This window comes from Peromyscus leucopus, chromosome 7 (assembly GCF_004664715.2).
Source record: "Peromyscus leucopus breed LL Stock chromosome 7, UCI_PerLeu_2.1, whole genome shotgun sequence".
Taxonomy (NCBI): domain Eukaryota; kingdom Metazoa; phylum Chordata; class Mammalia; order Rodentia; family Cricetidae; genus Peromyscus; species Peromyscus leucopus.
This window is the reverse complement of record NC_051069.1, coordinates 86001582-86013594: the sequence shown is the minus strand read 5'-3', so window position 1 is coordinate 86013594 and position 12013 is coordinate 86001582. Positions and strand designations below refer to the sequence as shown.

The 12013-nt window shown below is 45.7% G+C and overlaps 1 protein-coding gene across 1 annotated transcript in view; it reads left to right on the top strand.

Annotated features, from left to right (window-relative positions):
- Clstn2 (calsyntenin 2) overlaps positions 1 to 12013 on the top strand; it is a 611344-nt gene that overhangs the window by 492167 nt on the left and 107164 nt on the right. Inside the window, exons 6-7 of the mRNA XM_028866060.1 lie at positions 5255 to 5440; positions 9816 to 9961. Of these exons, the coding sequence (XP_028721893.1) occupies positions 5255 to 5440; positions 9816 to 9961 (332 nt within the window). The remainder of the gene's footprint in view (positions 1 to 5254; positions 5441 to 9815; positions 9962 to 12013) is intronic.

The following is a 12013-nucleotide window of genomic DNA, read 5'->3' as shown; positions in this document are numbered from 1 at the left end:
AATGAATCTGGATTTTTTTTTTTAAGGCAGTTGTCTTCAGTTCTGGTGAATTCTCAGGCCCAGCAGGAAACTTCTGAGAAAGAGTTGTGTGGCCCTGGGCAAGTCACACCAGTTTTCAGCTGTCAGCTTCCTCATTTGTGCAATTAAGGCAATAATGTCCCCACACTGGGTCCCCGGGAGGATTCGATGAAAGCACAGATATAAAAGTGCTTGCTGGATGAACTGACCAATAATCATTTCCTGGCGCATCATTTAATAAGTGGTAACTTAACAGCAATGTATCTTTTGAAATGCTGCGTTCAGTGGTGAAATAACCCTGTTTTTTAATTCCCTCTCCCAAGATTCTGAGTAGTTGTTGCAAATGTATGGAAACCACTTGCCTCTGGAAGGGCAGGTGATTTCCTTGAAGCTCCATAAAATGAGGAGGAATAGAGATGTCATGGGGTAAAGACTGGGTGGCATGCCTTCCCTTCGGCTCTCTCAAGCCCTCCCTAGCCTCTTCTTGCAAGAGCTTGAGGTATTTGTGTAAGCTTCCTACCTTCCTCCTCTCTCAAGGACGCTGTGCTCGGAAAGCTTCATCGATTTCTTTTACTGGATAGTGGCAATTTTGCCTGTCCCTCGTAACCCTCAGAAACAAGCCTTGTGAGGTCACTAAAGCAACTGGCAGTGTGCTACTTTTAAAGCTCTTTTGTACCTGACTTTTCCATAATGGCCAGAAGAGGGTCCAGCCCTCCCAACCAAGGAGGTGTCCAGAGGCTGCTGGCCTGGTCTTCCATTGGCTTTACAGCATGATTTAATGTCTGCTCTGTTTGTCCTCTTTCTGTGATATTTGAAATGGGATTTCTCATCAAAACTAGCCGTTCAGATATCTAAATCAGGAAGATGGCTTCAAAGCTCATGGGATAAATGGGAGTCAATTCTGTGACCAAAGTCCATGCAGGGGAGAACCTTTACACTTGCAGACCCTCAACTCATGTGGTTGAACTCAGACCAAAGTCCCCTTTACAAAACCATTTACAACTCACTAAGAGGATCCCAGGAGGGAGGGGAGAACGCAGGCCATCTCCTTGGTGCCGTATCTTGTTTGGAAGGAAGCAGATTCCTCCATTGTCAGCTATGGACCAAATGCCTTGCCAAAAGCAGAAAAGCAAATGTGGTCTGTGCTGCTGTGGAGAGGGGTGGTTCTGAAGGACTGGAGACAAGGCGGGCGGATGGGACAGCAACAGGGAGTTGTGGATGGGCTTTGTGTTCTGGCTGGGCTCAAGATGGCCTGCCACTGCAGCAGAAAGCTCTCTAGCCTTCTTCAGATCCTCCCGGCAAATATTTCCTGCACTAGGAGCTAGCTGTGGAGCATTCAAAAGTAAACAGTGCAACCCTGCTTTTAAGAATTCCCAGTTAGTGAGGGAGACAAGCCACAGGTGGATAGTTTCAATGTGCTATCTCAGGGGATTCAGGGCACTTTCCTCTGCTAGCTAACAAGAATCTGGACCAGGCAACTGCAACAGAATTCAGTTACCTCCCAAACTTGGGGCCTAATACTTCACGATAAAGTGGTGAGCACGGTGGGAACATACAGGGGCATCTGCCCGCATGAGAAACCTCAGAAGGACACATGGAGAATGTGGCAGGAGGGAAGGAAATACCAGGTAGAAGAAACAGCGTGATCCAACACAGTGGCATGAAACATTTTGTATCTGGGACACATGACTGGCTAGTTGTGGATGGCTTCTTAGAATACTGTGGCTCTCAGACAAAAACCTTTCCTTTCCTTTGTTCTAAGGCTTGTTCTTGGGTTTGACTGGGAACTTTGGACTCCAGTTGGGGTGCAAAGGGCTTCGTGGGTGTGATCTGATGGTCTAGTCTCAGCTCCTGGAGGCTGTCTGTAATCGGGTCTGTTTTCCTTTGTGGGTTTGGATGTACTCACCAGAACACCCTCTCATCGTCAGTTCTCTGGGATTGAACGTCACAATCATGATATGCAACTTCTGCTCACTCATGATGTGACTTTTAATAATCCCTGTCCAAAGCAGCTGGTTAACATGGGAGCTCTGAGCTAAGCCTGCACCTACATGGTTATCTAGAACATGTTAGGGATCTGTGACAAGCAGGCATTGCTCACCAGGAAACCTCCATCAGAACCGGGTTATATACAGGAATACATTGTAACACTTGACCCTCATCCCAGGTGGTAAAACTTGGGTCAATGTCCCTGCTCTACTGATGAGGTGCCTGCAGCTGGGAAGCCTTTAGAACCTGCCAAACCGAGATCTTTGCTGTCACTACACCAAGTAGAGCACATCTGTCCTTGGCATTCAGGCCTCAAGTTCATATGAGAACATTCTATCTAAAGGTGCTTTGCCACCCCCCACCATAGGCCAGCACAGCCTTATTCATCACCTACCTCTCTCACTCCTGGCTTCTTCACTGTTGCATCCATGTGCTCAAGGCAGGGTATGGCATATAGAACCACCAAACAAATAGCTCATCAGTAAAGGAAGCCACCTGGCTGGTCCCTAAGGCCAGCTTTCTCCGTGTATCTCTTTGATGAATGTCAGTGTCCCACTAGGGACTCATGTGCCTGGTGGCTGCACACAGACATAAAGTCCCACAAATACAGGTGATATCAGGCATTTCATAGATTTCCATTTCTATTTGGCAAAGGGATACCATATAATGATGTTCTATACGACGAACACTCGGGACTTGTCAACTCATTGCACCCACAGTTTACATCCTTCGCTGACTCTGCTCACCCTCCTGCCTTCAAGTGTGGTTGGGAGTGGTTGCACAGCCTCTCAGAGGTATCCTTGCAGTAGGGAACTCTGGCTGTCCTCAGGGACGGTACATTATCAGTCTCCGGGAGCTTGCATTGTCTTGAATCAGTGGCTCTGACTTTCTATTGCTGCTATTATATATCAATCAATTCCCCCTGAACCCATTCCGTGTTTATTCTCCTTGATTGCTCTGTTCTTCTGCACTGCCATTTTGATTGTGATTTTTTTTTTTGCTTCTCTTCAATGCTTTATCACCTCACAATTATTTTCCCACTGAAAAGCAGTGACAGGGTAATCATCTAGACTTGAGTCACATTTTCAAAGGTTTGAGAATCCTTCCACTCTCCTCGGTAACCTCACGGAAGCCTTGGAGGACCATGCTTCCTTTTGTTTCGAAATAAAACATGTACGCTCCTAATAATCATCATATGAGGCAATACCGGTGGCCATGTCAGAGGAGCAGCAGGTGGCAATTGAAGTTCAAGGTGTCAGTCCACCAGGAGACAACTCCCTAATGGGTGAATCTCAGATAGGCAAGGCCCCAAGACTACAGACCCCGGAATGTCTTTTGCCTCTGCTGTGCCTTTCCATGTTTGCTGCTGATATCTTTCTCTGGTATCTGATATGGTGTGAATGGGTGTGGGGAGATCCTCACTGCCTGTAATGTAGTGTGGTTATCTCATGGAAACATCCCATTCTTAACTGGGCATTTTTACTTGTGAGTTACTATGAAGATGATGTCTTCTTATGCTATACTGTCTAATTGATAATAATAATGTTAGTTTAAATAGAGTTTTGATGATAAAAATATAAACAAAGAAATGTCACACAGCTAGAGCACATTGAGAAGCCATGTAGACTGTGGTTTAGGTTAACGATTAAGAAAAACAATTGAGTCCCAGTAGTTTAAATTTTTTTAATCTTAATGTTGGGAGGTGTGTTCACAGGTTTCAGAGTATATCATAGCTGAATCAAAGCTTTGAAAATAACTTTATTTACACTAAGATGTTTTCATCAAACAGCTTTGTGGTTAAAAACTCAACAAGATAATCTGAAGTTTTAGAAAGGCACACAGTTGAATGAGGCACTCATTAAGTCCAGGGAATAAAAACAAAGCAACCTGATTATTATTAGTTGACATGCCTTTCTTGCTAGGATTGGTTGATGACCAAAGGTGATGATTAATTCCTTGTACCCATTTTCTCCCTCAATCTCCTGATATAGAAAGTATTGATGAGCGAATATGCACCCTAAAGATTTAAAGTAGAGCTAACTGATTCTTTTTCATATTATAAAAGTTCAGGTTTGTGATTCCTTTCAGATTCCTTATAAGATTACCTTTCAAGATGAGTAGTAAAGTAATTGACCCTTTCTTTGTAACTGCCAAATGCAGCCTGCCAGTAAAAGACCAGACTGAAAAGAATACCTTGCTTGCCCATACGGTTAATCTATAATAAGTTGCTTGGGTATGAATGTATGTGGGTTCTTGGGACAATTTATTTTCCACCTGTAATACATAAAATGTTTAATCACATAAGGGAAAGCATGCTATTTTTTATATTTGTTTTGTATTCATTGTAATCATTCACTTGAAAAACAGAATGTAATCACATTGTAATTCCTATACTGCCTGAAAAACGTTGTTGGGGTATACAAGCTGAATAAAGTAAGTATACAGTAGAAAGAACACAGGAAAGAATACAGAATAGAGAATAAAGAAGGAAATCATCCTGAGAGAGTATGGGTGTCTTTTTCCCTAACCCCTCAGACAGAAAAGTCTAGTCTGTGCTGATGCCATGGATTCCTTTCTAGCTCTGTGCTGCTGGAGGCTGGGCTCCTGGGCGGGGAGAGGTAAAATGAGGGAGATGGGGTAAGATGCAGCTCTCTAAAATGCCTCCAGTAATGCACATAAAAGGGAAAAGGAGAGAGAGCACACACTAGCATCGATGCACCCACACCATTGGTCCTGCTTTCCACCCCTTCCAGACTTCCCTCCCACCATTTCACACAGACACACAAAGCCCAAGTGTTCCCCCATTCACTTCCACCAGCAAATGCCAGGCATCTTCAAGGTCAAGTGACTCAGTCATTGTAGTACTTGCATGAGATGTGCTAAGGCTTTCCTTTCTGCCTTTTCTGTGCGTCCCTGACAGTTTTTTTTTAATGCTGTGCCTCACATTATTTGCCCCACAATACATAGTGAACTGAGAGGCAATAGATGACCAAGGCGTATATGTATCTGTATTGTCTAGTCTTCTAGGACTCAGTGCAGCTGGGTACATACAGCCTTCTGGTTCACCTGCTATTTTCTTAGGCCAGAGTGGGATCTTTAGTCCAGCAAATGTAAAATTTCCATTATCCTCAGATTGTTCACTAATCTATTTGTTGAAACAAATGATTTATGGGAACGAATTCATCTTTTCAAAACAAGTGGTCTAGCAGGACTGACTGTAACTGATTTAATCTTCTTGTTTATTCAGACTGGACCAAAAGGATTGAGTACCAGCCTGGCTCGGGGAGCATGCCCTTGTTCCCCAGTATCCACCTGGAGACGTGCGATGGCGCTGTGTCCTCCCTCCAGGTCACCGCCGAGCTGCAGACTAATTACATCGGCAAGGGCTGTGACCGGGAGACCTACTCTGAGAAATCCCTTCAGAAATTATGTGGTATGCTTTGCTTTTGAGAATTTGTTCAATTAATAGCTTTCAAGTGATACATGCAAATGAAGATTATCTAATTATACCGGAGGGGGTGGGGGTGGGAAACCAGCCTTCCCTACGTGCATCAGCCCTCCTGGATGGATATTTGCTTAGGGCAGAAGGGTCAGAAAACCCAGCTTTTGGCCTCAAACACAACTGCTTTAGTCTGTTTGCCTGACGCGTGGCTTTAGGCAAGTAGCGTGACAGAACTTCCGTTCTTCACTGGTAAGACAGGGATTAGATGGCAAAATCCAGTTGAAAGTTTCTGGCACAGAGCCAAGAAACTCGAGGTCCTTCTGCCATGCTAGGCTGTGGAGAGCTGCTTGCCCAGGGCCGTTATGGAGCACGGTGTCAGGCACCAGCAAAAACGTTTGACTCATCTCCACCAAGGAACTACATAATTTTCAAGGCCTGATGCAAATGGAATGATTAAGGATTTTAATATAGGAACAGCAAAACACTAAAGGAACTGTCTGAAGCTAAACAGCTACTCAGGGTACAGGGCTGTGAGGCTGAGTCCGGCTGTCCATAGCAGAGCAGCTCCAGGTAGGATGGAGGTGGGTGCGGAAAGATATTCACACATGGAGGCAAAAGGGAGGCAGGTAAGGGGTTATTAATGGACAGGGGGAGTGGGCTGCAAGAAAGGAGAAAGGCCAGGAATTACTGATAGAAAATTGGGCTGATAAGAGGACGCCATGGAGGGTGGTTTAGAAGAAGCCTGCCTTGGTTGAACACCCAGGGTGTATATCCAGTGACTCTCAGAATATGATGCTTCCTTTGGTTTCCACGTGTTTACTGTAAGGAGAATATATTCACTCAGCTCTAAAGATGGAAATCTTGGGGGTCCAAAGCATGAAAATTGTTGAAGTTTACACAGATAGAAGGTATCAGAGAGAGGGTTTGAAAGCAGGTCTAGCTGAATGGTAGGGTCATTAGTCAAGCATTTATCACAGCCAGCCTGGTTCCTAGAGCTGAACAGGAGCTCTCCAGTGAGTCTGAAGGAGAGGCTAAAGAGCCTGTGGGTGGGGCCAGTGTACATGCTCTATGAACTGGTTGCTACTGCATTAATGGAGTTCCTCATCTCACTTGGACATACAACACTTCTCCCTGGTTCTCTACAGGAATATCCAGGGACTTCCAATGGGCAGCTGCGCCATACTATCTCTGATAATTGGTCGCCTAAAGCGTGAAAAAGACTGCCATCCACACTGTCTGGCGCAGAGCAGGTTCTCGCTCATTGGTGACAGTTGCTCTGGGTCACTCATGAGGCTCTAAGAGTAAACCACACCTTCTTCAGATGAGTTATGATAGTGACCTCACCTCAAGTTATAGCGCGCAACAATTCAAGCGTAATATTGGTCTGTGCTTCCAATGTTGGGAGACTCCTCCTCCACTGCGTATCAATCTATTTACTGGTGGAAGACTATGTTTTCCCACTAACTGGTGTTTTTATTGATTCAATCTTAGCTCCACCTATATGGATATGACTGTCTAGTATCAACCATGATGAGAACCAACATATTAAACAATCTACCACACAGTCCTTGTCTACTCATCATTATTCTCTCTGGTGAAGTGCACGACACTGATGCTGTGCGAGAAGAGAAGAGGCAGTGGAGGAAGGATAAGAATGCCCTCCTCTCCAACTATTCAGTTAGATTTGGAGCTGTGCACCACAATGATATTAGTGATTTCAAACAACTCTATTCTCTATAGCATTGATGTTTTCGAAGTATTTTGCTTAATCATCACGGCATGTTGTATGTGTAACAAGTTGTCCTCTCTAGCACGATTGCTAGAGTCACAATTGTCTCTACATTATGTATTCTACAGAAGCCATATACTTGACATCCCTATTTAACGGTGGAAGTTCCATGAATACTTCTAGTTCTACGATTTACTGTTAAAATACTACTTGTCACACAGTAGCTGGTCAGTGGTCACTCTCTCAGCCCACGAACTTGACCACACCACTCACAATTCCGACCTTAGGTGCCTCCTCAGTTCATTCCCGGTCAAGAGAGAGCTCTCTAAAATCATGGTATAAGTGAATGAAAAATGAATAGAAATCTGCGGACGAGTATCAGATCTCTCGAGGGAGAAACGAGAGAGCCAACGTGCAGAGCACGCATAGTGACTTTCTTGACACTGTCACTTATGCAATTGTAGTTTCTTGTAGAGGAAGAGAGAGCAAGAGAGCATGACAATAGTAGAATTCTGGAGCGCAGACATAGAGGATGTAGTTGAGAAGCGCGAAAGACATGACAGGGCCACCGGATCAGAGCAAAAGTTGACAACCCGTGCGCGAATGCCTGTGGAGCCGCGTGGTCGAGTCACGTTACTTCTTTCAAGCACTCGTGGGCGTGCACCGCAAAGCTTCTACTCAGAGCTGTGTCGTCACCCATGCTTTACGCGCTGAGTTGTGGCGTATGAGGTCTCGAGTGCACAGGCAGACTCGCTCAGCGTGTGTTTTCGATGTTCATTGTCTCTGCTGCGCATAGCGTCTCACACCGTTCATCCTGCATCTGAACCAACAGACTGTATCTTTCCCTAGTCTAGAGCCGTCACCCCCACCACACTTGACCAATCACTTCAATGGTTCAATTACATATGGAGGATTCCTCTGCCGCCCTCGGATGTTAACCACAGCGCACTCGTCAAGTAACCGCCATGACTCCACGTGCTAGGAAGCAACGCAGTATCTGATATGTAGGTCTCCCTAGGTTAAAGAGAGGCTAGCAGTACTCAGTACAGAGCGACATTAACCAACAGACAGCACTCGCACTAAGCGAAAGCAGAGAAAGACTGTCTTTGTCTTCAAAAACAAAAAAAATAAACTCTCACACACAGCTCAGAAGTATCTATTTTAAAAATAACGTGAGGCCCTTCTGCGGTTCAAAGGGAAAAGCAGGGGCTCGGTTCTCAATTGCCAACACAACAGCCTGGATTTACATCTTGGGTGTAGTGTGCTGTGTGTGTGTGGTGTGTGGCCATTGGTACGTTGTGTGTTCTCACAGACATTCTGTGCTTTCAAGTTATAGGGATGAATGGCAGAAGATGCGCTCGTGCAACACAGATGCCCTATATGTGCTCTGCTAGATTTATGGGGCATTCATTGTTGCACGATCATTCATAAGAAGCTGAGGAAGTCTAGTAGCGAGTATGTATACGACTTTAGGCCATAACTATCCTCTGAGCAGCGCTCATGCATGGTTCTCTACATTTCCGTAACACCACCTCGGTTCCTCTTGAAATGGAAGTCAGAGCCAGGTGAATCATTTACACATGAGACCACATTTCGAAGGCGCAGACACTTCTCGAGAAAAATGTTTATTTCTATATGAATTAAACGAAATGCGACAGTAGTGTCTATATAGCCATGTACAATTCAAAGGTGGAAGGATACCCTTGAAGAGTATCCAGTGGGAAGGTGCTACTGATTACAACGATTGTGAGGCTGATAACAAACTTTCTCTAGATCAACAAAACAGAAAACAAAATTGTCAATTTAGTGGTCAAAGGCAATAGTCATAGTGTGATCTGAGCGAAAATAATGCCAGAGATGCAGCAGACATTCAATGACGAACACATATTGCTCGAATGCATATGTAATATAAAACGGTGTGCATCTGCCAGTTGTTTCTTTGATAGAATGAGTTGGAACTGAAGAAGAGGTTGAGAACAGGGACCTAAGGAACCAGAAATTCTCCCACGATGGTCGCAATCAATTGTCCGATACTTATACGGGAGTGCCTGAAATCCTCCACAAACCAAACCTAATAGCTAGAGTAGAGCCTCCCCAATTCGCAGAATCAAACGTTACTATCTCACTGCCGTTCTTGACGTGTCTCGAGTGCCACCTGCAAGAAACCCCACATCAGCCTTGGAACCCCACATTCCACCCTTCTCTCAATTCTCCCCGAGGGTCTGCCTCTACCCCACAGTCCCATCCCTGTTAGCTCCTTTCATGCTTGCTGTTACTCACTGTCCCTGTGTCCTTACATTGTCAATCCTCGTCATTCTCGTCAGGTCTATCTATCTGTTCTGTCCCCTCCTCAAGTCCCTACTTCCTAATCCTCAGTCACTAGTCACTTCCCCAGTTAGGTCATATAGTTCTTATGTCTCCTATTTCTGCGTGAGGGAGTGCCTCTTATTTCGAACAATCTCATCTCTGTCATTAGTCCAATCGGTATTGCGTGACTACTGTGGATATCCCTAGCGAGTCTCGCTCACTTGTGAATAGTGTGTTCGGACAGTGATCCACTCTTCTATATCTTTTTATCTCTTCTATGTTCACTGCGGAGACAATGACGCCTCTCTAGTCTCTGTTATTGCTTTGCAGTATTCAGTGTTGGTGCTGCGTGGTCAGTTCGTAGGACCACAGCATCCTCAAATGCTCATCAGTTGGACCACTGGCACGAGGGTACCGAGGCCATACTCCGACTGCCAATCTATGAGAGTATGGTCCTTGGAGACCACGTGCCCGCGGTACCTCCAAGCTGCTAGTGCTGGTGGTGAGATATTTCACAAATAGCCGCGATGCAGCCTGTGAGCATCATCGCTGTCTCATCTGGAGTAGGTGGTTTGGACAGGTGACCCACGCATCCTTCTGCCATTTTTAGTGTGGCTGACAGTGACCCAGCATTCCCCTCTTTGGACTCAGTTTACAGTCTCAGAGTCACGCGTTGGCTTCCGCGCACTCTCTCTACCGATGGCGCTAGTTTCCTCCGAGAGTCATGCCTCTGGCTCTTAGCGCTTGTGGGCAAGTACTCAGTGGGCCTCCTGGGAGCCCACCAATCTATCTCAGTCTCTCGAGGCAGTGTTAGGTATCGTGACTCTGGCCGGCATCATCTCCATCCCACCGACCTACTTCCCACCCCTCCTCTTAAGGTATGGTACAGTTAGCCACGCTCGTTACACACACAGAGGACACTGTCGTTAGCTCTAGCACTAGCACTGGGCTCGAGGACAGGTAGGTATAGGAGGGCAGCTGAGCCACGGACTGCTCAAGGCAGAGGGAAATGATGGCAACTTGACTGCGTGTACACAGCCTGGATGTCCGTGCCCAAGAAGTAGCGTAGGCCTCGACTCTTGCGAGGACTTCGATAGAGCTCACTGAGGTTGGTAGGTCAGAGCAGAGCAAGGGAACAGGGAGCTATGCAGGATAAGAGTAGTCGGCGTGCAGCAGCGCGTGTCCTGTCAAATAGAGTCATCTGCGTGGAGGCCAGAGCAGTTGGACGAGGCAACTTATGCACACTCACCTGCGTGGAGCACGTCACCACATGCGTGGAGGCACTAGACAGAACATGCTTTCTTAGAGAGGATCATAAACTCAATTTGCACACATCCTCTTGTCGTGTCCAGTTTTTCGTATGCTTTGGGACAATATAGACTCCCTGGACCTCATACTCCTCGCATGCGACAGTAAAGTAGGACACTCATAACAAGTCACGTGCATCAATCTAAGAATCTTCATCTAGGTACCTCAGGCACACAATCACAAGCCAAGCTTGGAGGCTCTTGAGAAAAGAGGGGCGAGAAGGAGAAGTGATCTCCTTGGGTTACCTATGTCCAGACTAGTCAGTGCTTCAGCCGACACCACTCTATCGGGATGATCGATTTCTCGTGTGTCGAGTTGCAGGCCACAACATGGGGTGACCTAGATAGTAGGGCATAAATGATATCTATCTGATTTCAAAATGAGAGCCAAAGGGGCCAGGACATAGTGATGGACACATGGTCTCACAACGTATTAAATACCAGCAGGCATTGTGGGAGGGGGCGAGCCAGACAGAGGTGAGGATGCGGTGGCGCAGTCCTGCCATGACGCCGAGCTGGGTGGCATAAACACACCCGTAGCTGCAGTCCACCAGAATCAGACAGTGGTTGAACGGTTATAAACACAGAGAATCCGTGCCTCTCAGAAAAAACAGAACATACAATACTCCAAATGTGACTCGCGAAAGTTGATGTCGGCGTGAAAATTTATTAACATTAGAAATGTTTAGCGAATGTAAATGATAAGCACTTGTGGGCATATGCCCTTTTGTAACACAGAGGCCAGGCTTGATCTCAGGGATCAAGAGCTTCTTGCAGCGTGGGCCACTACTTCCTTGAAACACAATGCCAAGGGCAGCTGTTTTCATTTTGTAAGTCAAGAGTCCCAGGACAGGTCCTGTGAAGGTAAATAGGCCATTGATTCAGTGAGTATTAATATATAATAGAGAGAGCATATGTCTATATAAATAAGGAGTAAATCGAATGCCACCACCCACGACACATTGTGAAAGACATGACAGCTGCTAGTGTCAGTGATTAGAGAGAGCGGTCACCCAACCCTATGGTCTCTGTGCCAAATCTATATCACTGGAAGGCGTCGCAGCCTTCTGTATTTGTATGTGAGTATTGTGAAAACATCTTATATAACTATTACTGCTTGTATCTATATAATTGCGTCGTGTGTGCCATTTGTTGTAATAACTCTAGGTTACAATAATTTTACAAAATTCATAACAGATACACTTCACTATGAAAGAGCCA